A 25320-nucleotide genomic window follows, 5' to 3' on the forward strand; every position below is an offset into this window, starting at 1 on the left:
TAAAAAAAAAAAAGCCACAAGCTTCCTGGGGAGCTCTGAACCACCCCAAGTTTGTGGCAGGTGGCCCCCCTGGTGGCTACATCCCATAGGTTGCCTCTGGTCGGCCTCAGAGATGCTAGGTGAGGTGAGCAAGTGATTCATACCTCGGGTGTCAATCTTACTTCACCGAGAATGGGAAAGGAGTTGCTAGTTTAAATTCTTCAGCCCTAGTCGCCAAGGTGTGAAAGGAGTCAGGGAGAGGACATAAAGCCTTCAAGAAATTAGGAGGGAAAAGATATAAATAGAGAACATTTTTTGTGCGTCCAGTTTAGTCTTTTTGCTTCCGAAGGCTTAGCTTCGGTTTCTAGCGCCTGGGGCTGTGCGCTTAACGAGGGCCATTTTCCACAGACCGTCCAGCCTGCTGGCTTGTGTGGCCAAGTCCTCACCGCCTCTGTCGAACACGCTGGAGGGACTCCCGCGGGCTCACCGCCCGACCCCGCTGTAATCCTTCTGAGCTTAGGACCCAGTGGCTGCCAGGCAGCCTGGCACCGCCTCTCCGCGTATCAGCGCCCGCAGATTGGCAGCTCGGCTCCGCCCCCGCTATGGCTGCCGCCAGCTGCCGGGGCTGCTAACTTGCTGCCGGGATACTGGTCTCTGCCGCAACTCGCCGGCTGATCTGTTCGCGGGCCGGCGGCGCATGGGTCTCCTCCGAGGCGGGCCCCCGTGCGCTCGGGCCATGGCGCGTCTGGGCGCTGTGCGCTCCCACTACTGCGCGCTGCTGCTGGCCGCGGCGCTGGCGGTCTGTGCTTTCTACTACCTGGGCTCGGGCCGGGAGACCTTCTCCAGCGCCACCAAGAGGCTGAAGGAGGCCCGCGCCGGGGCCCCTGCTGCGCCCTCGCCGCCGGCGCTGGAGCTGGCGCGGGCATCCTTGGCGCCGGCCCCGGGCGCTAAGGCCAAGAGCCTGGAGGGCGGCGGGGCCGGGCCGGTGGACTACCACCTGCTGATGATGTTCACCAAGGCCGAACACAATGCCGCGCTGCAGGCCAAGGCCCGCGTCGCCCTCCGCTCCCTGCTGCGCCTCGCGAAGTTCGAGGCGCACGAGGTGCTTAACCTGCACTTCGTAAGCGAGGAGGCCAGCCGCGAGGTGGCCAAGGCTCTGCTGCGGGAGCTGCTGCCGCCCGCCGCCGGCTTCAAATGCAAGGTGAGCGGGGCCCCAGCTAGAGGCTCCGGGTAGGTGACTCGGTCATTGTGGGGCCTGGCCTGGATCCAGGGGTCAGGAGGGAGGTGTCTTAGTTGCGATGCCCATTGCCAGTGCCAGCAGAAGCCTAACCCCTTAACCCCTACCCTGCCTGAATTGTGCGTTCACAGCACGCTGCAGGCATGGTCCGGGGGGCGTGTCTCGGAGCCTCTATTAGCTGACTTCGTTGATCCTAGCTTCCCTTTAACTGCAGCCCCCTGGAGAATCAGCATGCCCGCTCTTTCCTGGCGTGGTTGATTTCAGCAGTCAGTGCCTTTAAGCCTGCCCCTCTTTTTATTCTTTTCAGTGTTTGACTTTTGAGGATGGAGCAGGTCACTTGAAAGTGCAGTGTCTGCTGGACAAGGTCTTAGGCCGCTTGAGTTGTTCAAATTACAGTGATATTTCTCATAGCTCTAAGGATTTCAGTTGAAACTGGTCCAGCCCAAACCCAGCCCATGTGAACCATTTCATCTCCTCAGTGTGCCTCCTTCTTCCCTTCTCTTCAGGGTCATGAACCCATTTAGAGAAGCAGCGGGTTCCTCCCAGCAAGAAAGTGCTCCAAGAGGTAAGGATATAAGATGTGGAGAGGGCGGAGCAGAGCTAGTCGTCTTGTTCCAGGCTGGACCGCCTGGCTTTGCTTGGGAGAGATTGTATTCTTCAGTCAGTCAGCTCAGTCACTCAGTCGTGTCCGACTCTTTGCGACTCCATGGACTGCAGCACACCAGGCCCCCCTGTCCATCACCAACTCCTGGAGCTTACTCAAACTCATGTCCATCTGGTCGGTGATGCCATCCAACCATCTCATCCCCTGTCATCCCCTTCTCCTCCCGCCTTCAATCTTTCCCAGCATCAGGGTCTTTTCCAATGAGTTGGTTCTTTGCATCAGGTGGCCAAAGTATTGGAGTATTTCAGCTTCAATATCAGTCCTTCCAGTGAATATTCAGGATTGATTTCCTTTAGGATTGACTGGCTGGATCTCCTTGCAGTCCAAGCTTGGTGTTAATGGCCTCAGTTAAATTACATGTCTCCTTTTGACCTAATAGTTGCCCAGAGGGTATCTAATGTGTGATTTTGGGATAGAAATAGTGTGCACTAAATCACTCCAGTCATGTCCGGCTCTATGCAACCCAATGGACTGTAGCCCACCAGAGTCCTCTGTCCAGTGGGATTCCCCAGGCAAGAATACTGGAGTGGGTTGCCATGCCCTCCTCCAGGGGATCTTCCTGACCCAGGGATTGAACCCGTGTCTCATGTCTCCTGCGTTGGCAGGCGGGTTCTTAGTAGCTGATCTTAAAGGATGGAGACTGGTGGTAGGGGAAGGGGTGGTAAGATTAGAGTAGTGTACCATGTGTTTGTGCTGGGTGAGTGACTAAGGGGAGCCAGTGCTGGCCTCCTGCAGGGTTCAGGGGCCTTTGGTGTTTGTTTTTGGCCGCACTGCACAGCCTGTGGGATCTGAGTTCCCCGACCTGTGTCCCTTGAAGCGGAAGTTCAGTCTTAACCACGGGACCTCCAGGGAACTCCCTTTTTTGTTGTTGTCTACAGGATCAAGTCCTCATTTCTTGGCAGGGCTGTCTGTTGTGGGGCCGGGCTCTTCAGCTGACCTCCTTGTCCTTCCTCTACTAACTGTACTGAATGTGCCTTTACACAAGCTCTACTCTCTGCCCAGAGTGTAACTTCCTTTCTTCCTGGGCCCTTGACCACTGTTTACGTAGTTTTTACCCTCCCCCAGGAATGCCCCTAGAATTGGGGACAGTCTGTGCCCAGCCCTCCACAGCTTTCTGTTCCAGCTTTCTGCCATAGCATCCAGGGTATGCCCTGCCCAGAACAAATGAACCCTTTGGGAACACCCACCAGTCATAGCGAGGCACCTGGTCTGGATTCCATGGTACAGGAGGCCAAGAATCCAGGTCCTGGAGCTTGTGGCTGCAGGGGCCTTGGGGTCCACTGTCTGAGCTGAGGTTCTTTCAGCCTGGGGCCCATCCTGATTTCCCTAATTGCAGTCTTGGGAAGAAGGGCCTGGCAGCCTGTTCCAGGTGTTCCTTAGGACTCCAGTGTTTGAGAAATCCTTTGCTAGTTCAAGGGAGAAAAGCAAGAGGCTTTGATCATAGGGCCAGTCTGGATAGAGCTGGGTGACTGCGGATGACCCCGCCTCCCTTTGGCTCTCAGGGCGTGCAGACTTGGCTGGCGCTCCAGACACCACCTTGTAGACCAACATCGTCATTGTTTCCCTTTCTGAGTCAGAGGTCGCACCCTGGGCCTCTGCCCCGCTACTAGGACCCTGCTGTCCCCTTCCTGAGCTCCAGCCACAGTGTCCTGTCATATATCCAACTTTTCCAGCCTACATGCCTCTGCTCCTCTTTTTCCACCACCAGGATACACTTTCTCTGTGCATCGCTAAGTCTCGCCCATCTTCAGATACCATCTCCTTGTTGGAGCCATCCAGGCAGCCTCCATTCAAGAGGCACGTCTTCCTCATGTACCTGGCTGGCGCGGTGGATTGCATGCCTTCTTATCTACGGTGCCTGTGCCTGGAACATAGTGGGCACTGTAAATACAGGTCTAGGGCAGGTCCAGGCTCAGGGCCGGGTTCGCTCCTTGGAGTTTGTGTTTCATGCTCCAACTCTTTCCCTCTGCTGGCCCTGGTTCTGACAGCCGGAGCCATCACTCAAGACCCGAGGCAGCTGCAGATGACCTGAAGGGGTTGATACCACCCAACCACGGCACGAGGAAGGAGAGTCTGGGGGCTTCCAACTTGATGGCTGTGTTCAGATAAGGGTTTATCATTTTCAGCTAAAGTGCTTTTATTCCTTTTATTTTATTTTTTTTGTGTGTGAATCTGTTTTCTGTGTGTGACCACGGTCATCTCTGCCCGGCCCTCAGGAGCCCACCATGTATGCTTAAGTCCCCTGAATGACTGAGCATCTGCTGTGTGTCGGACCCTGAAGTCACAACTGTAGGGAACACAGACAGGGCAGGTACAGCCCCTGACACCAGGTACCCATGGTGCTTAGCATCACCCATGTATAGCCTGTCCCATTGCTGAACCTGCTGGATTGGGCACGAGATAGTCCCGAGGGAGGGAGACAGCACTGCGTTTAAACCGCAGGTGGCCAGTGACTATTTGCGTGACGTGGATGGCCCCTCTTTGCTTCTCAGGGCCTCCCAGGCCTCCTCTCAAATGAAGATTTAACCCCTACTTCCCTCGGAGAGGTGAGGATTAAATGCCACCTCGTGTGCTGCAGGCAGCCCTGTGCTGCTGTGTCCGTTGTTGTGTGTCTGGTCTCACAACACTCTTCCACTCTGCCGACTTCTGGGAACTCAGCACTGGCGGGCCCTGCAGCCATCGCCTCCCCCCTTTTTGGGGTGGCCAGCCCCCTGCGGAGGCCCAGGGGGACTTTCCCAGTGCTGTGGGGACACTCAGGCACACAGCATGATTGCTTCTCAGAAAGGCCATCTCTGAACCCCTTTTCTGAAGCAGCTGTCCCCTTATTAGCCTTCATTACCTTTCCCGTCACCTTGTTGGTTGCACACACTCATTTGTTCATTCATTCAACAGATATTGTTAAGTGCTTATCCTGCTCCAGGCACTATTCTAGGTGCCGGTGGCCACCAGGAACAGAGCCAGGCCACTGCCCTCGTGGAGCTTACATCCCAGGGCTGTAGGGGTGTGGAGGAGTTTGGCTCAAACAAATGAACAGAAGTCCTCACAGAGTGAGTCAGATCATGATCATGTAGAGAAAAGTCAAGGTGGATGAGGACACAGGGAGTGTCCGTGTGTCGGGGTGGGGAGTTGTGGGCCGTTTTGTACAGGTGGACAGGGAAGGCCTCACGGATACTGTTAACATCTGAGCAAGGGCTGAAGGAAGCAAGAGGAAGAGCTCTTTGAACATCAAGAAACAAGTTTGAGAAAGTCACTACCCTGTTTCCTAGTTTGCATTCCACCCCTCCCTACTAGAGCATCATGCCCACAAGGGCAGGGCATTACTACCCTCATGGTCTGTAAATGCCACCCTGTAAATGCCACCCCTGTTTCTGGCCTGAGTTGGGAGTGACAGACACAGGGGCACGTGCCTCCCAGATCTGGAACACAGGCCAGACAGACTTCTGGAGGGACAGGCTGCTTTGGACAGCAGCTGGCCGCCCTGCAGGGAGGGGCAGACTCTTCAAGGCTAATCCCAGAGGGGAAGAGAACCAGACAGACCTGCCTCTCACTGCGGTTTCTCCTCCTTCCCTAAGGGAGGCGGTAATGTGTCAGGTGGGGAAAGGCGGGCTGGGGAGCGGCAGGAGGTGGGGAGTGCTGGTCTGCTGGGCACAGATGGCATGAAATAGTGGATGGTGTTCTCTCTTCCTCCATCACTGTTCCATTCTTGGCACAGCTCCTGGCATATTCTAGGCTCTCAGAAATACTTTATAGTCAACTGATTGATAGCTGTATTAATTAAACCTGAGAAATCATAGAAGGGTTCTTGGTGTGCTGCCCCTGGTACATCAAACTTCAGCTATCTCAGAGCACGAGGGTGGGTTACTCCATCTCCAGATGACAAGTTAGGAACTGGAAGGAGGCCTTGTGCTTTCTACACTTAAAAGTGACCACTAGATTCCAAGAGGAGTGTGCTGAGGACTTGGGGTAACGAGACAAAAGTTAAATCTCTTTGCACATCTTTTTTGAATTTGCAGTTTCTTTTATTGCGAAAGGGAAACTGTGAGTCGCTTTGAAAAAGTCCCAGCTCATAGTTGAGGCTCTAACTATGTTGAGGCTAGTTGAGGCTCTTCTTCTAAAGAAGCCTGAGGGTAAAATCCTTGATGCTGGCTTCTCAGTGAAGCTAATGACAAACAGGTGACATTGCAATGCAGATTCCCCCCGCCTGTCATGGCAGCAGGAACCTCAATCAGAAGAAAACTTTTGACTAAGTTATGACCATCTGGGAAAGAAGTGATCAAAGAAGTGTGTCCTGAAGTGAGATGCTCTTTGAAAAGATGAGATGACATTTTATGCTCTAAAATTTAGAGAATTTACCGAATGCAATGGAACTCTTAAATTATAATACATTCATGATACAACTGTAGTAATGTACCAATGTATGTTTCTCATGGGAAACTTTAGTCATGGATCTGTAGGGAAGAACTTTGTATAGTATTATTGTATCATGCACAATGTATCATGCACTCTGGATAACTTCACAGATATGTTTTAAAGTTTTAAGGTAAAGTCCATCCATAACTAAGACCAGCGATCATTGTGTATACCTGATAACCTGCATGAGTTGGGCTTCCCTGGTGGCTCAGTGGTAAAGAACCTGCCTGAAATGCAGGAAACTCAGGTTTGATCCCTGGATCAGGGAGATCCCCTGGAGGAGAGCATGGCAATCCCCTCCAGGATTCCTGCTGGGAATGGACACAGGAGCCCAGAGGGCTACAGTCCATGGGGTCACAAAGAGTGGGACACGACTAAAGCGACTGGGCACAGCGTGCACTGGTTGCTTGGAGATACTGTGGGGGCTTCAGTGCATGAATGAAATGTTCCAGCTTAGGGTAACAGTCATTCTTCATAATCACTTGACTGTTTTCTGTTCCAATAGGTCATTTTTGAAAGACCGATGATTACATTTTCTTGCAATTCAGAAAGCTTGAGATATAATTCATGTCCCATGAAATTCACCCTTTAAAATATACAATTCAACAAAACTTGAAAAATTTGAGATCTCCCTTCCTATGACACTGTCACAGATCATTGACATGCAGTTCTATCATAATGTCATTAGAATCAGAAATACATCTTATGTGTAGAACAGACTTTTGGACTCTGTGGGAGGGGGAGAGGGCGGGATGATTTGGGAGAATGGCACTGAAACATGTATAATATCGTGTAAGAAACGAATCGCCAGTCTAGGTTCGATGCAGGATACAGGATGCTTGGGGCTAGTGCACTGGGATGACCCAGAGAGATGGTAGGAGGAGGGAGGTGGGAGGGGGGTTCAGGATTGGGAACACGTGTACACCCGTGGCAGATTCATGTTGATGTATGGCAAAACCAATACAGTATTGTAAAATAAAGTAAAAAAAAATACATCTTATTAGCAGCTTTGTAGATAGCTTAATATTAAAAAATACACAGTGGTTTTTAACACATGCACCAACTTGTTCAGTTATGATCACTAATTCCAGAGCATTTCATCACCCCAGAAAAGAAGCTGTACCCATTAGCACTCATTCCCCCTTCCCCCTTTCCTCTCAGCCCTGGCATCCATGAACCTGCTTTCTATAAACTGGCTTGTTCTGAACATTTCGTATAAACAGACCTTTACTTCTGACTTCTTTCACTTAGCGTGATGTTTTTAAGGTTCATGTTGTCTGTGTGTCAGTACTTCATGCCTTTTTATTGTTGAATAATATTCTGTTGTATGGCTATACCACATTTTTACTTATTCATTCATTAGTTGATGGACATTTGAGTTTCTACGTTTTGGCTATTATGAATAAATAGCTGTGAATACTCATTTACAAATTTTTGTGTGGATATGTTTTCAGATCTCTTGGGTATATACCTGGGTGTGGAGGGCTTGGTCATATGGTAACTGTGAGGAGCTGCCAGACTTTTCCAGAGTAGTGTATTGTATTATTATTTTACATTTCCATCAGCTGCGTATGAGGGTTCCGATTTCTCCACATGCTCACCAGCGCTTGTTGTCTGTCTTGGTCATTGCCATCTTACTGGGTGTGAGGTAGCATCGCATTGTGGTTCTGATTTGCATTTCCCTAATGACTAAAGATGAAATGATTACACACTGATAAGGACAGCCAGATAAATATGTTTGGGATTTTTCTTATGTATTTAAGGGCTTCCCTGATAGCTCAGTTGGTAAAGAATCTGCCTGCAATGCAGGACATCCTGGTTCAATTCCTGGGTTGGGAAGATCTGCTGGAGAAGGGATAGGCTACCCAGTCCAGTATTCTTGGGCTTCCCTGGTGGCTCAGCTGGTAAAGAGTCTGCCTGCAATGTGAGTAGACCTGGGTTTGATCCCTGGGTTGGGAAGATCCCCTGGAGTAGGGAAAGGCTACTCACTACAGTATTCTGGCCTAGAGAATTCCATGGACTCTCCAGTCCATGGGGTCGCAAAGAGTCCGATACGACTGAACAACTTTTGCTTTCGCTTTTGCTTACTTAGGCTGCTTCCCAGGTGGCTCAGATGGTAAAAGTGTCTGCCTGCAGTGTGGGAGACCCGGGTTCGATCCCTGGGTCGGGAAGATCCCCTGGAGAAGACAATGGCAACCCACTCCAGTACTCTTGCCTGGAAAATTCCATGGACGGAGGAGCCTGGTAGGCTATAGTCCATGGAGTTGCAAAGAGTTGGACAAGACTGAGCAACTTCATTTCACTTTGTTTACATATTTACCAAGATACATTTTACAAGAAATACTAGGTATCTTGACTCCTCCTGCACATCCTGAGAGATGTTATAACATCTCTGGAAACACTCTTTACCGAAGGACAAGGTTTGGAAATTTCTGATCTGTTTAGTAACTTTTTGGGTTTTCCTTTGGGATCAGCTGGTAAAGAATCCTCCCACAATGTGGGAGACCTCGGTTAGATCACTGGGTTGGGAAGATCCCCTAGAGACAGGAAAGGCTACCCGCTCCAGTATTCTGGCCTGGAGAATTCCATGGGCTGTATAGTCCATGGAGTTGCAAAGAGTTGGACACGACTGAGTGACTTTCACTTTAGTAACGCTATGCCTAAAATCAGTGAGGTGGGGTTAGTAGTATGAATACTTGATTAGGAGAATTGTAACAATATTTGTTCAGCACTTTAGAGCTTATGAAAGTGCTTGCACAAATGTTTCACCTGAGCATCACTGTGACTGGTGAAGGAGCCTCTAAGGCTGAGACATCGGTGCTTTACTTGAGCTCCCACACTAAGAAGTGGGGCTGGACTGTGACATGTGCTTTGGGGAGTAGGAGGCAGGACAAGACAGGGAGCCATTGAGGGGCACAATCTGTACATCCCCTTGCCCAGATTCCCCAAATAAACATTCAGTCTGAATAAAGACTGTGCTTGCTGCCATCATCGCTTTGCAGAGCCTTACAGAATCACCAAGCATTGGGGCAGGCTGGAAACTCGGACCCTCGGTGCAGTGTCCTCCCAGTGAGCTGATAGATTAGCTGATAGATCCTGGCCAGCAGGGCAGTGACTTATTCAGTGTACACTGGGCTGGGGGTAGAATCAGCCTGGGCCCTTCCATCTTCTACTTGAGTGTCATTGTTTTCAGTGGCCTCTCTAAACCCCAGGAAAGAGTGGACAGGATACAGGGTCATTTTCACCATCCCATTGGAGTCTCTTCCTGTGTTTCCAAGGATCCCTCAGGCTGGAAAGGGGCGGGGAGGCACCTCTCTGACCTTTAGCAGGCCAAACCTCTGCTGTTCCCTGGGGGCCAGCTTTACAGCTGTCCAGTGCCTGAGACCACCAGAGCGTTAGTTTTGGGTGAGCTGTAACATTGCTCCCAGGGAAACCACGTGGTGTGTCACCTGTTTGGGGGTGCACGCTGGGGGCGGTTTCAGGGCTAGCATCAGCGCGCTAGCCTCCCAGGCCAGAAGGAGGAGGAGCTGAAGGAAGGCAGCCCACACTGGACCGCCTCCGGTCTCCTTGCTGGTCACCGCATCCTCCCCGACACCCAGTAGGGGGAGAGCTTGCCCTGCGGCTCCCGGGCAGAGTCACCTCTCCTGCCCATCGAGCCGCGTGCAGCGCCACGCACGGCCACTGGAGGGCACCGGCGCTCCGCGTTTGCTCTGCCGGAGCCCGGGCCCTTCTCTGCCTCCTTCCACTGAGGAAGCCTGGGGCGCAGTCCTAGCTGTTTTTGTTCATTCTCCACGAGCGTCCCCCTTTGTGACTGCCTCCGCCACAACGCCGCTCCGTGTTTTAGAAAGGAAGACCGAAATGAAAGGCAATCTGCCTGGCGGTCATGGGTAGTCATTTCCTTCCCGCGCCGGGTGTAAGCCTGTTTTGATCAGGCCCTTTGGAAAAAGCGGGTGAGAAACAAGCTGGGAAGGTTGGATTCTGGACGGGGAAGGCTGCAGCGCTTCCCTGAAGCATAGAAAGAAGAGTGTGGATGGGCGGTGCGGTGTGCTTCTGCGCCTCCCGAGCCTCCGTGCACCTCCTTGGTCCGAGCCCTACGAGCACGGTTCCGGGGCGGCCTCTCAGCCTCCCAGGGCGCCTCCTTTGTCCAGTCTGGGGTGCCCATCACGCCTAGCACGGACCCTCTGGTGAGGGGAAGGGAACTTGGAGCAGCTTGAGGGTGGAGTCCCTCTCACCGTGGATAAGTTCACCAGAGCCCCAGGGTTTGCTTTGGGCCCATGCCCCCCGGTATCCAGGCTTAGTGGGGACTTGGGCAAGGGGACCACATAGTAAAGAGGGTGCTGTTGCCCTGGGTGCTGGGCCTGACAGGGCCCTTGTTGCCTAACTGCCGGGAGCCTCCGTGTCCTCAGCTGTCAGATGGGCTTGGATCCCCTCTTCACACCCTTCCTGGCCCAGGGCTCTTGCCTTGGCCTTGGGACCACTCCCACTGGCCTGTGGGTTGCTTGGGGTCGGTCAGGATGGTCAGGCCTGGCCCGGAGAGGCAGCTCTGTGTGCTCTCCTTCCTGTTTCAGGTGCCTGTTCTGAGCAGCTGAGCCAGGCCCTGTAGGCTGGCACAAAGCCTGCTGTTAATGTCTTTTAAATTAAAGTCATTAGATTTATTTATGGGGGTAATTATTATTGAGCCGGTCCTCGTGCTGGTGGGTCAGTGTGTCCGGGAGGCTCTGGAGCCCCGTGCTGGTCCAGGGTGCACTTTGCTCTCCTTGGGCCTCCTCTTCCTGTCCTGGCTGGAGCTTACCACTCGTCCTTCCACTAGCCAGGTTTGTCCTGTGCCCGCCAGGGACAGGCCCCTGGGCAGGAGTGCATGGTTTGGGACTTAACACCTGGACTCAAATGCAGTCTGTGACATTTGGGGACAGTGTAACCCCTCTCAGCCTCCGACCTCCCCAGAGGGCCTTACCAGAGTGGTTATAAGGTGAAAATGGTCACCACTGCGCCCTGGCACACGGCAGGTGGTTAGTTAGTGGTGGCTGCTAGTTTTTTCACTTTCATGCATTGGAGAAGGAGATGGCAACCCACTCCAGTGTTCTTGCCTGGAGAATCCCAGGGACAGAGGAGCCTGGTAGGAGGCCGTCTATGGGGTCGCACAGAGTTGGACACGACTGAAGCGACTTAGCAGCAGCAGCAGCAGCAGCAGCAGCAGTAGCTACTTGTGGTACCTGAGTCGGCATTGCGGGGAGGAGCCTTTTCTCATCAGTTTGGAAGGCTTGGCACCTGCTGATTCAATTGGAGAGCAGTGATGTGAGTTTGAAAATCAGATTTCTGCCCAGGTTTATTTCAAGGTGTCTCAGTCTGTTTAGGCTATTGTGACAAAATACCACAGGCTGGTGGCTTATAAACAATTTCCTGTGAGTAATCAATTTCTGACCACCACCTCCCCCTTCCGCACGTGCCCAGCACAGGTCTGGCTCTGGGCAGAGGCTCAGCAAATGCTAGCTTGCTTTGGCCTGTGTTCTGGAGCAGGTGCTGCTGTTTCTTATCAGGTTGGGGAAGCTGGTCTGTGCTTTGCTGTGTCTTCTTTGTGAAGGTTCCTGTCTAGAAGCTGCAATTCTAGAAGTTTCTAGAAGGTTCCAGCATTTTATTTAACTCTTAATGGTGTTTTCTCAGTCTGATTGCACACAGCAATTGTTCATAATCTTTTTGGGAATTCAGCAAAGTATAAACTGTAAGTGATTTTGAAAAGCTAAGCTACAGGGGACCCGAATCCCCCATAGCTTACTCATTTCCTTTTCCCACCCATCCCTTTGAGTAGGGTCTTAGGCCTCACCCTCTGGGGCCCACACCCCGTCAGCTGCTGTGAGGGGGCCCTGTTGTACCAGATTAGCACGGCAGTCCAGGCCACGGGCTCTGTGAGACCTGCCCAGACACTCAGACTCCTTGAGTCCTGGTTACTGTGGGACTGTGAACGGGCTTCACCGGCTCTGGCAGGTGGACGGTGGGTTAGTCATCGTTTGATAACTTGTACAGGATTCAGCAGAGTACATGCTTTGTTCTGCACAGCCCCGGCCACCCCTGTCTGGGGAACAGGAAGACATGGGGCAGGGGATACCAGGGTGTCTGGGGCTGGTTTTGTGAGGAGGGTGGGGCTGTCTGTGGGTGTCAGGGAACTTGGGATGGCACTCATCGTAATGGGACCCTCCCGGTCTTGCAGAGGAGGGAAGCGAGGCAGCTGGGGCAGCAGACTGGCTTGTGTCCTGTACCTGGCAGGAGAGTCATGATCAGAAGATGGGGCAGTGGGAGCCGCCGGGCCTGTGAGGCCCACCCTCTCGGTGCTGGTGGCTGCCGTGTAGCTGCGCTCACCGAGCTGCCTGGAGTCGCGGGAGCCCCATCGAGCCTCTGGGACTTTGCTCAGGTGCTTCCTCTCCTGAACGCCCAGCCTGGCCTTTATCTGGTTAAGTCTTTTCACCCTTCAAGATTAGGCTCAGCTGGGTGCCAGTGATGTGGAGAGGCTGTTCCTGACCACCCCACCCTGTGTTGGCCCCCCTCTCCGAGTGGCGCTGTGCTGAAGTTGGCCCCTGGGCAAGTACTCCTGGGGGCCGGGCTGTCTTCTTTCCTCCCAGGTCTCAGGACACGGTGTAGCACAGGGCCTGGTGTGGGGTCCGACCCAGCAAGAGCCTGCCGGGCGGGCACAGGTGGTCGGCCGAGTGCCCCGCTCCTAGCTATCCTGTGCGCGTGTTCCCGCACGGACATGGATGGGGACAGTGTTGGTCCCTGGCATCCAGAGAGGCCTCTTGATCTAGATGACGTCTTCCTCGTACCTTTTTATGCTGGTCCTCCAGACAGGAAGGTGTCCGATCTGAAGCCAGCCGGGAAGATCCGGTGTATGTTGGAGACGTCTTCCTGGGTTTCAGAACTCTCCCGGTGTGTTACTGTGCAGGGCTGCTGCTGCTGGTCTGGAGGAGGTGGGAGGGATTGGCCTCTCTCTCCCCTTATGCAGGCAAGGGCAGGGGGCGGCAGTGGCTGCTTGGCCTGCCCAGAGCCCCCAGTGGGTGAGCCTGGAGCCTCTCTGGTAAGCCGCCCAGCCCCTGCCCATCGGCTTTCTCTCCGAGTTCTGCCCAGGGAGCCTGATCCTGGGTCCTAGGGCTCTCCCTGACCCCAGCTTCCACTGGCAAGGCTTCCAATGTCCCTGAGCCTCAATTTCTCATCTGTGAGATGGGCAGGCGCATGCTAGCCCTGAGTGATATCCACAGCTTCTTACTGGCATGTTGAAACTGGACGCAGGAAGTTGTGAAACACATGTCCTTTCCAGGCTTTTCCTGAGTGGGAGGATGGGAGACTGGGGGAGACTTGACGCCGTCGGTCATCTCTTTCTGGGGTCACCCCCCCAGGTCCTGCTCGCCGATTCTACTTTGCTCCTCTGGGAGATACTGGTTGATTTCCTGGCCACTGCCGCGAGCCAGGCTGCACCTCGAGCCAGGGGACGAGGGGGTGTGGAAGCTCCTTCGGGTCTCGCACAGGTGGTGTCAGTTGAGTGGCGGGCGCTGCTGGACTCCATCTTCGTTCTCTTCCTCAGTCCTGGGAGGAGGGAGGGCTTCTCCCCGAGGAAGAGGTTTCCCAGGTGAGGATCCCGAGCCCAAAGCAGGTTCAGAGCTTGGGCTCTGAGGCGTGGAGCCGGGATGGGAGCCGACCTTTCCGGCTGGTGAGCTCTGGGTGCTAAGCCCTGTGATGTCAGCTCTGGGGCTTCGTTCCAGGCCCTCCAAACAGTGGGTGCTGTAGGAGAGCTGGTGTCCCCCCAGGAGGGTTCCCACGGTGCCCTCTGCTCGCTGGGGCCTCACACACGTGGCCTCTTCCCCTCGTCACCGGGTGCTGTGGGGCAGCAGGTCCCCTCAACCTGCTCGCGGTGGTCTCATTCCTCCTCCAAGTTCTGCCCTGAGAACCAGCCGGGGGGGCCCTGTTGAGGATGTGGGGTGTTTGGTGTGTTGTTTGGAACCCCACTTCCCTCTTGTGGCAGCACGTCCAAGAGGTCAGGGCTGGAGGCAGCTGGAAAGGCCGTGAAGTCCTGTCCCCTTCTGTTAACTTGTGAGGAAATGGGCCCAGAGAGGCCGAGTGATGGCTCAAGGCCACACAGCGGTCAGCGGACAGGGGTCTGGGACCCGCTTTCCTTCCCATGCTGACTCCCTGCCTGCTGTCTGTTCTGTCTGTTCTGAAGCAATTCCTGGGCCGTGCTGGTCTCTGTGTGTGTCCTTAGCCTGAGGCAGTCATCAGATCTCACCCACCTGTGACTGCTTGTGTTTTGTGTATGTTGAATGGCCTCTCTGCCCGATCTACTGAGCAGCTACTCCAGATTCCAGCTGATGGGGCCTTCTCAGATGCAGGCCCCAGGGCCTTCAGAGAGGCTCCCACTGTCCCGTGGCGGCCTACATGAGGCCCCGAGGCAGGCTGAGCCTGTGTGATAGTGTTTGGAGGGGGGCTGAGCCTGTGTGTGTGGAGGGGGTGCTGAGTGTGTGTGTGTGGGGGTGGGGTGGGGTGGGGCTGAGCCTGTGTGCGTGTGTGTGGAGGGGGTGCTGAATGTGTGTGTGTGTGAAGAGGGGCTGAGCTTGTGTGAGTGTGTGGAGGGGGTGCTGAGTGTGTGTGTGTGTGGTGGGATGGGGCTGAGCCTGTGTGAGTATGTGTGTGTGAGAGAGCGTGTGGAGGAGGGGCTGAGCGTGTGAGTGTTTGGAGGGGGGCTGAGCTTGTGTAAGTGTGTGTGTAGGGGGGACTGAGCCTCTGTGAGTGTGTATCTGTCACTGAGCATGTGTAAGTGTGTGTGTGTAAGGAGGAGGGCTGAGCCTGTGAGTGTGTGGAGGGGGGCTGTGCATGCGTGTGTGTGTGTGTGTAAGGGGGCTGAGGCTATGAGAGTGAGTGTGTGTGAGTGTGTGTCTGTGAGTGTGTGGAGGGAGGCTGAGTGTGTGTGTGTGTGTTGGGGGGTGAGGCTGATAGGACCCCACTTCTGTCCCCTGCCCGAGTCTGTGTGTGAGTGTGTGTGTGTGTGGTGGGGTGAGGCTGAGCCTGTGTGTGTTGGGGGGTGTGGCTGATAGGACCCCATTTCTGTCCTCCGCCTGAGTCTGTGTGTGAGTGTGTGGAGGGAAGCTGAGTCTGTGTGTGTTCGGGGGTGAGGCTGAGCCTGTGTGTGTGTGTGTTGGGGGGTGTGGCTGATAGGACCCCATTTCTGTCTTCCGCCTGAGTCTGTGTGTGTGTGAGTGTGTGTGTGTGTGTCTGTGTTGGGGGGTGAGGCTGAGCCTGTGTGTATGTGTGTTGGAAGGTGCGGCTGATAGGACCCCACTGCTGTCCCCTGCCTGAGTCTGTGTGTGTGTGTGTGTGTGTGTGTGTGTGTGTGTGTGTGTGTGGTGGGGTATGGCTGAGCCTGTGTGTGTGTATGTTGGGGGGTGTGGCTGAGCCTGTGTGTGTGTGTGTTGGGGGGTGCGGCTGATAGGACCCCACTGCTGTCCCCCGCCCAAGTCTGTGTGTGTGTGTGTGTGTGTGTGTGTGTGTGGTGGGGTATGGCTGAGCCTGTGTGTGTGTATGTTGGGGGGTGAGGCTGAGCCTGTGTGTATGTGTGTTGGGGGGTGCAGCTGATAGGACCCCACTGCTGTCCCCCGCCTGAGTCTGTGTGTGTATGAGTGTGTGGAGGGCAGCTGAGTGTGTGTGTGTGTGTATTGGGGGTGTGGCTGATAGGACCCCACTGCTGTTTCCACCCGAGTCTGTGTGTGTGTGTGTGGTGGGGTGCAGCTGAGCCTGTGTGTGTGTGTGTTGGGGGGTGCGGCTGAGCCTGTGTGTGTGTGTGTGTGTGTTGGGGGGTGCGGCTGAGCCTGTGTGTGTGTGTGTTGGGGGGTGCGGCTGAGCCTGTGTGTGTGTGTGTGTTGGGGGGTGCGGCTGAGCCTGTGTGTGTGTGTGTTGGGGGGTGCGGCTGAGCCTGTGTGTGTGTTGGGGGGTGCGGCTGAGCCTGTGTGTGTGTGTGTGTTGGGGGGTGCGGCTGAGCCTGTGTGTGTGTGTGTTGGGGGGTGCGGCTGAGCCTGTGTGTGTGTGTTGGGGGGTGCGGCTGAGCCTGTGTGTGTGTGTGTTGGGGGGTGCGGCTGAGCCTGTGTGTGTGTGTGTTGGGGGGTGCGGCTGAGCCTGTGTGTGTGTGTGTTGGGGGGTGCGGCTGATAAGACCCCACTGCTGTCCCCCGCCCAAGTCTGTGTGTGTGTATGTGGTGGGGTAAGGCTGAGCCTGTGTGTGAGTGTGTGGAGGGGGGCTGAGTGTGTGTGTGTGTTCGGGGGTGCAGCTGATAGGACCCCACTGCTGTCCCCCACCCGAGTCTGCACCCTGTCAAGCCCAGCGCTGCTGTGTACAGGGTCTCTGGGTACCAGGGAGTGGGCTCCCCGCTGTGGGAGCTGACGTCGTGACGCAGTGGGCACTCTGGAAGCTCTCTGAGTTACCATCTACCTGGCCCACTTGGAGAGTCCACCCTGGCCGGAGCCCTGTTGCCTGAGCCGGTCTCGGTGGTGCCTCTGTCCTCCCCTGCTGCCTGCAGCGCTGGTGAGGCCGCCAGGTGAGAGGCTCTGGCGGCAGGCTCCGTGTTGGTTCTCCCCACTCCGGGTGCAGCCTGGCACAGGGGTGGGCAGGAGCTTCTCAGATGAGTGTGGCGTGGGCTTCAGGCAGGCCTGGGAGGGCCTCAGGTCCACATGACCCCTCTGAGAGGCAGTGGGGAGTGGTCTGCCTTCTCCGAGCAACTTCCTCACCCGCACAGGGGCACGGCCCTGCACCCCTCCTCAACATGTTGTTGTGGGGATGAAATGACATGACTTACGGTGTCTAGAGGACCCGTGTGTGACCAGTACAGTGGACCAGGGGTCTGCGGTGGACCTGAGGCACGGGGGCCCCCTCCTCCATGAAGCCCATCCAGGTCTGCCTCCTGCCCCCCAGCGGCAGTACGCTGTCTGGGTCCGCCCCCTGGAAACCCCCCATGCCCTGCCTCGCTGGTCTGCACCTGCCCATCATGTGTCCCAGGTCAGATCCTGGTGTAGGTGGCCATGCCCCGGCCTGGGCTGTGCGGGCTGGCTGCCTGGATGCTGAGGTTTGTCTTACAAAAGAGCCAGGTTTGGCACAGAGGTGGCCTGGGCTGCACACTTTTATTATGTTCGGTGTAGGTACTGAGCGAGAGGGTGACTGAGCCATGGGACCTGCCGAGCTGCCTCCCCCTGTGACCCCCACCTCTCTCACAGGAGGGGAGGGACAAGCTTTCTGCTCACGAGAGCAGCTCGTGGGAAGATCTCACTCTGGAGGGAGGTGGATCTGTGCCCTATGGTTGGCAGGACAAGCTGCTGGCGATTTTGGCTGCTGCTGATCTGTGTTAAGATGAGTTTAACTTGTGGCCAGTGTGGAGTGAGACTTTGGTCCTGGTCCCCAGGGGTGGGCAGTGCTGACACCTGAGACACGGCCGAAGTTTCAGATCCCTGATCGCCCATCCACTCAGGGTCCGGCTGTGCTGTGGGTCACTCAGCCAGGAGCAGGCAATGAATGGATGGGGCGTGGGTACCCAGCTACTTGCTGCCAGCCTCGGGGGCACAGGTCACCTGCAGTCCACAGTGGACAGGGCTCCCTGGTGTGAGCTTGTCTGAGAGTCTCACTTCCATGGGTTCCTGTTTAAAACCAGCCTGGTTAGTGACCCCCTTTGGCAGCGGGGGCTGGGATATTACACAGAGTGAGGTGAGCAGTGTTATCAGAGGAAGTGAGGTGTTAGGGGGTCAGTTGTGTTTAGTTTTCTGTTCTTCTGACTCCTTGAGCATCTTTTGCTTTGGCCAGAAATGCGAGCAACTGAAGTTGGTCATTGATATGGCTCTCAGAGGGTCGCATGACTTTTGAGAGCAAATGTGGAATGAAAGCGTTCCTCTTTACCACGGGGAAAGCTCTGTCTCAAGTCCCTGGTCTAGGAGGTGAAATAGGATCTTGCTGTCTCACTGCCTGTTCTCAGGAGCTGTTGACATCCAGCCCTGTTCTGTGATGTGCTCAGCATCTGGAAGGGATTTCCGGAAGTCTTTGGGGGATCTGTTAGAGCCTGGAAACATGGGAGTTTTCTTGCAGCCCCATGAGAGTATTCAGCTCTGAGGAATCAAGAGTCCTGGGCCTTCAGGGGTGTGAGGTTGCTCCCACTTTTTGTCATCACAAACATCGCTGCTGTGACCATTTGGGTGACCATCTGTACACAGAGATGAGCTTGAGCTTCTCCAGTCTTCACACCTGGAAGGGTCTTCCCTGGTCTGGGGGTCTGTGCACCTTCCCGGATGCTGCTCAGTGCTTCCCTGGTGCAGTGGTCTCCCACCCGCTCCGAGTACTGTCGAGGACCCGGTGTGGACTCCCTTTCCTGGGTGGGTCTGGCTGCCTTTGTTTCGGGAAGTGGAGACCTGAGGGCAGCTTTGCGGGCAGACTCGAGTGTTCTCGGTGCCGCTGCAAGCCTTCTGGTCGAGTGGAGACCTGACCTGCTCTTCCCCAGCGTTTTCCGAGTCTCTTAGAGGAGGTACCTCCAGCTGCAGGTGCAGCGCCTCTGTCTCGGGGGCCGGGGGGCTTGGCTTTGGGACTGGCTGCCATGGGCCATGTAATGGGGGGAGACCGCCACACCCCTCTTTGGGTCTCACTGTCCCTCTCTGAGACGTGAGGGCTTGAATCAGTGACTCTGATATAGGCTCTTGGCTCTGCCCGTGTTGCTCACCCACTTTGGATTTTGTGACTTGCAGAGGGGTCCCCACTGTTGTGGGCACAGCTGTGGGCCTGAGCTGCGGCAACTGGCAGGTCAGGGTGGAGGCTGGGTGCTGCCTTGCAGGGCGGCAGAGCCCTGGCCCTCACCAGTACCTGGCTGTGCCCTCCGTGGAACAGTCTGTGCGCTCGTACAGCTTGAGGGAAGGGCCTCAAATTCCAGGGCTTAAGGCCAGAGCAGCTGAGTGGTGACAGAGGGGAAACCAAGGTGTGCGGCTGGCCCTGGGGGACCTCACCTCCAGAGGCAGAGGGGCGCTGCTTTCCCTGTGAGGCCTGTGTGAGCCCAGGTGGTGTAGCTGCCATGTGAAATCCCCGCGGAGCCAGTATTTGCTGTGCCTGGGAGTGCCTGCTCTGTCCCAGGACGCTGATGCACACGGGCGTGTCCGTGAAGAGAGGCAGAGTCAGAGCCCTGCCCTCGTGGAGCAGACCTTCTGGGAGGAAGAGGACTGAATGAGCCAGTGATGCTTGTCTGCCTTGCTGCCTGGAACACCGGGCAATAGGGGCTCGAAACGGGGCGGGGTTCGTTTCATCTCTTGGTTGTTCCTTGAGAAGCAGATGAGTACATTGTACCGCCTCCTCGCAGGTGAGTTAGGAGGTTTAGCAGGATGAGGGGGCTGCGAGGCTGTCACAGTCTCTAGGTGGAAAGCGGGGGCTCTGTCCCCGAGAAGGTGGCATTGGGCCGGAGACCTGGTGGCGTGAGGGAGCTGGGAGAACGTCTGGGTGCCTGGTGGTTTGAGGAGCAGCAGACAGGGGCCGTGGGCTGCAGTGACATTGCTGGGGTCAGGGGACGTGGCAGGAATGGGGCAGGCCTCGCGGGAGGCCCATGAGAGCTCTGGCTTTGTCAGAGTGACGGGAGGGGCCGCTTCTGGGTTTTGAGCAGAGAAGGGTCACTCTGGCTGCTGTGTGGACCACGTGAAGAGGAGACCTGTGAGCAGGAGGCCAGAGAGAGGATGCTGGCCTGAGTAGGCGGAAGCTGGGGGGCTGTCGCGTGCAGGGGAGGGATGCTGGGCCCATCCAGGAGAAGGTTCTCTCTACACTAGAATTAATTCAGACGTGGGCCTGGGGCCTCGAGGGGGCCGTCAACGACATGCGCCTCTCCGGCAGAGCTGGGGTTGTGGTGTTTTCATTCAACACTGAATTTTCCTAATAGTAGGATCCAGTTTTCTACAAAATAAGCGAAAGAAAAAGCATGAGAGAGAAAGTAGGGACAGAAGGAGAGCGGGAAGGAGAGCAGTGACCTTGTAGCGTGCGCTCAGTCGCTCAGTGGCATCTGACGCCTTGCCTCCCCGTGGCGTGTAACTTGCCAGACACCTCTTTCTCACTCGGTGGGACTCTGCCCTTGGCAAGGGGACAAAATAAGAAAAGTGGAATGAGGGCAGGCCTCGGGGGTGGTTGCCATTCTGGAATCAGAACAGCCTGGGCTCACAGCTGGGCCTTGGCCACTGTCCACCATATCCCCTGGGACGGGTGACTTCGCCTCTCCAAGCAGCCGTGGCCACCTCCTTCATCAGGGGCATGGTGTTGATGGACTCATGGTTGTCCACGTTGCTTCCTGACCCTTGCTTGGTTTTGTCCCTTTGTGGCCCCACGGTGAGCAGGTGCTGGTTCCTCGTGTGGCAGGGCGCAGAGCAGTGCTGGGAATGGGGCGTGGCGGGGGGACTGTCTTAGCTTGAGGTTAAGGCGGGGACTCAGTGCACAGGCTCCTGATGTCAGCGTGTGTGACCTTGGGGAGGCAGGGACTCAGCCCATGGCTGCCTCCTGGCCGCCAGTACTGCGCTTGGCATTTTAAACACATCACCTCACCCTCAGATGGAGGCAGTGGACGCGAGCAGAGTCCCCAGAGTCAGGCCATTGACTGTTTCCTTCACGTGACTGTTTCCTTCACGGTTTTTGCCAATATCCTAGAACTGCCTGCAGCATTAGCTGCTTAATATGTATTTTAAATCGACTCACGTTTTTTCCTCTTAGCCTCTCGTTAGGTGGTGATATCTGTGAAATCATAGTTCTAAAGTGTTTTAATTTTTGCAGTGTTTTACATATCAAAGTAAGTCTATGAGCATTAAAGTGGTTGATCTCTGTGCTCCTTCGGAAGTCCTGTTTGTCCCCTCTGGAACCGGTGCCACATCTCGGGGAGCACTGGGCCAGGGGCTTTCAGGGAGCTTAGGAGTGGCGGCACCAGGAGATGACGGACACTATCCTGGCTGCACGGAGCTCAGCTGCGTGCTCTGGGGGCCGCGGTGCTCTTGGGCGCCCACTGTGTCCCCACCCCAGAGAGCCAGGAGGGGAGGGGAGGTCATGTGGTCTGAGGGGGGGTGTGGGAGACCTGGCTGAGGCCACCTTCCTGCCTGCTCGATGGAGAGAGGAAGCTGGCTCAGTGCGTCCCTTGGGTGTCACTCATGTAAAACAGCAGTGTTCTTTGGGAGGTCACAGGTCATGGGAGATGGCCACACAAAAAAGAAGTCAGGGGATCTGGTGAATAAGACCGGACAGCCCTACAGCCGGCCGACTCCTTGGCAGGTGGGCGAGCTGGGGCACTTACCCTAAGATTTCACAAAGCAGACCTTTTGCTACCACAGGGTCCCTGGGGCTTCCGAGGTGGCTCTGTGGTAGAGAACCTGCCTGCCAATGCAAGGAGACACAAGAGATGGGGGTTCGATCCCTGGGTCGGGAGGATCCCCTGGAGAAGGAAATGGCAACCACTCCAGTGTTCTTGCCTGGGAAAGAGGTGTCTGGCAAGTTACACTCCATGGGGTCACAAGGGTCAGATACGACTGAGCACACACACGCACTGCAGGGTCACTGCCCTCCTTCCTGCGCTCCTTCTGTCCCTTCTCTCTCATGCTTTTTCTTTTGCTTATTTTGTAGAAAACGATCCTACTGTTAGGAAAATTCAGTGTTAAATGAAAACAACCCAAACCTCATAATTTATAAAAGAAGTGAATTAAGGAATGATGATACCCACTGTGTACAGATTATTTGAGCTCACTAAACAGATTCTTTAGTAAGTGCTGGAAAAGATAGGGAGTGACCAGCTGCCTGCAAGAGTGACTGCTCAGGGCTGAAAGATGGGCCCTGGGAGCGGGAGGCAGGGCGGGAGGTGGTGGGGCTGGCCGTGGCGCTGTGGGCATGGGATGGACTGCACTGCAGACATCACAGGTTTGTGCTCAGGGGCCCCACAGCTGTGTTGTGATATCTGCACGGGCATGTGACCTGTGTGATGGCACTGCTAGCTGGTCATGGACATGTGCAGACCTCCTCCCACCCCTTTTGCCTTCAGCGTCGCCCTGGAGGGGCGTCTGGGCCCACTTCTCTGTCTCTCTCCCCTCCTCTCAGTGTGTGGTCTTTCTTGGGTCCTTCCTCACCCTCCGTCCCTGTGACTTGCCGTGACCCCTGGCGGTCATCCTGGAAATCCACTTGGAAGGCCCAGGTGTTTGAATGTCTGAGAGCAGAGCACGTACAAGACAGACAAGCTTTTTTTTTTTGCGTATCCCCGCATGTGTAACCTCTGTACCTTGCTCTGCTAACCAGGTCTTCATCTCATCATCTCCTTGCCCAGGACCCTCCTACTACTGGGGGTAAGGAGGTGAGGATGGGCAAGGGGGAATCCAAATTGGTGCCCCAGAGGGGCATCCAGAGGGGCTGGCTCTAGTTCCTGAGCCCAGGGCCCATTCTCCTGGGCAAGGGGGAATCCAAGCTGGTGCCATCAGCTGGCCACCCAGAGGGGCTGGCTCCAGTTCCTGAGCCTGGGGCCCATTCTCCTCCAGACACGACAGGCTGCTCTTCCTTGATTTCTTGTTGGGCTCCTGAAAAGTGTCAGTCGCTCAGTCTTGTCCATCTCTTCGTGACCCCATGGACTGTAGCCTGCCAGGCACCTCTGTCCATGGAATTCTCCAGGCAAGATTACTGAAGTGGGTAGCCATTCCCTTCTCCAGGGGATCCTCCCAAACCAGGGATCGAACCTGGGTCTCCTGCATTGCGGGCAAATGCTATACCATCCGAGCCACCAGGGAAGCCCTCCTGAGTCTACAGACAATTGACATCTCAAAGAGGGAGGAGGTTTATTGTAACCATTTATCCTTGTGCCATTACAGGCAAGAAAATGGAACGAGGTGGGAACCTGAGCGGGGGAGAGGGTGGGACTGGGGAGAATGACCAGCATGTGTGGAAGGTGGTATGAGTTCCCCACAGCCTCGCCCCTGAGCAGAAGCCCACAGATCCTTCAGCTCCACCCCACCGTTTGCCACCTCGTCCCTCTAACATTCTATTTTCTCCTCGTTCTGTCCTGTTCTGGTCGACTGAGGTTTTGGAGAACTGGAATGTGGCCCATCTCTGCTGAGGTGGTAATCTGTGCTCTGGAGAAAATAAGTCTGGTAATTGAATAAATAGCCAGGAGTGCAGTGGGGTGGAGTGGGGGGAGTAGCTTCCGTTTTGGTTGGGAAACTCTCAGGAGGTGACATGCGAACTGGTACCGGAAGAGCTGGAAGGACATAGCTGTGGTTGACTCTAAGGGAGAGCATTGTGAGCAGAGGGAAACACTGGTGTGAAGGCCCTGAAGAGTAAATGTGCTGGCATGTCTGTGGGATTGAAAGGCTGCCAGTCTGTTAGCAGATTTTTCTTTCCATCCTAGAAATATTCATCGTGTTTTCACATTCATCATTGATGTCCTTGAGAAAACAAATTTTTTACCCCCCAGGGAATCATTTCCCTCCAGCTTTTGTTGGAATGGATTACTAAGATCACCCAAACTAGGGTCACACTGGTGGGAGCTGACCAGCCTATGGGGGGACCCACTCGGCCCTCATGCAGTTGGAGTGCTGCAGAGCCAGGCAGCTCCGGTTATTGCTGTATCGTGACTTGGGCTGTTTATTACAGAAGGTATTTTTTGTATCAAATCAAGGTATTTTTGCCTGGGAAAGGCATTTGAGCACTCATAGAACAGGGTGATAAGATCAGCTGTCCTTTACTGAGTTCCTATTGCATTCCTGGAGACTGGCAGCATGATTCTCTCCCATTTTCAGACGGGGCAGTTTTGGGGTTTTGACAGGGGTTGCCAGGTGATGAAGTATGGACTTAGCATCTGATCCCAAAACTGCCCGCAGACCCGGCTGGGCACTCCAGCACACATGAGATTCCACCCCAGACTGGTGCCCGCGGAGCAGGGCAGTAGCTGTCGTGGGCTCTCTCCTGTCAAGTCCAGAAGCTGGCACCGCAGCTGTCCTGCCCAGTTCTCTGGGAGGCCCCTGGGAGAAGCGGGCGCCTGTTGGCTGTTCTGCAGTGCCTGGATTCCGCAATGAGAGCAGACTTCCTGGAGTGCTGTGCTGTCCCTCTGCCCTCCGGCAGCTCCTCCAGGGACAGCTGGGCCCAGGGAGGTGACATGGCCATCCCTGGTGGCCCTGTGCCTGCCGCCCTGCAGACAGGCCTTGGTGTTTCCTGGAAGCCTGGCGTCTCCCTGGGCACAGGGCCCGCCCCACCACCTCCCTTCTTGGCTCCAAGAGCTCTGTGTGACCTGATTCCTAGTGGGCGTGCCGAGTGACACACGAGTTTTCTCTTCCAGGCTGAGCTAGGGCTTGGCATGGCTCTGTCCCCAGTGGACATTTAGTGGAGCAGTGGTCTGGCTCTTCAGGCCTGTCTGTGCCAGTGAGCCTGGGGCCGGACATCTACCCCTGCCTGTCACCATTCTGGGTGCTTTGGCCTCCCCATGTTGGAGAAGGTGTGGAGAAGGTGTTGTGTGTAATGGATATGATGCAAACGTCCCCTCTCCCTCATCCCCAGGCTGTCCTTTGCAAGAGAGATGTCTTTCCAGTCTCTCGTTTGACGTGGCACTCTCTCGGTTACATGCTTTATTTTGAACAACAAAGTACAGCTTGAGACCACCTTAGCCTAAAGCATTAATTACTGAATGTGGGTGCTCCTAGAATTCTCTTGACAGACTTCATTAAAGGTAAAAGGAAGCCGAGAAATTTAACACAGATTTAGCCACTGTTTCTGGGATTTTGATCTCATAATTATAAATGTGGAATATTGATATAAGGGATCCTTTTAAAGTGGTTACAGATATCTGGTTATAGGCTGGTGAAAAAAACCAACTGCCTTAATGGTATGGACAGAGGTTCTCCAGGGTTGGGATAGATGCCATTTCTGGTGACAATATCCCACACAGATTTATAAGGGGCTGTATCTGAAACATCTTGAATGGATGATTGGATGATGTGTTCTGGAAAACTGCTCTGAATGACTCAACTTGACTTTGGGGTTGGTGAAGACG

At 55.0% G+C, this 25320-nt stretch overlaps 1 protein-coding gene across 1 annotated transcript in view; it reads left to right on the forward strand.

Moving 5' to 3' along the window:
* Window positions 1–676: 676 nt before the first annotated feature.
* XXYLT1 (xyloside xylosyltransferase 1) overlaps window positions 677–25320 on the forward strand; it is a 180704-nt gene continuing 156060 nt past the window's right edge. Inside the window, exon 1 of the mRNA XM_068972406.1 lies at window positions 677–1180. Coding sequence (XP_068828507.1) covers window positions 677–1180 — 504 coding nt within the window. The remainder of the gene's footprint in view (window positions 1181–25320) is intronic.

Source organism: Capricornis sumatraensis, chromosome 1 (assembly GCF_032405125.1).
Source record: "Capricornis sumatraensis isolate serow.1 chromosome 1, serow.2, whole genome shotgun sequence".
In the NCBI taxonomy this organism is placed as follows: domain Eukaryota; kingdom Metazoa; phylum Chordata; class Mammalia; order Artiodactyla; family Bovidae; genus Capricornis; species Capricornis sumatraensis.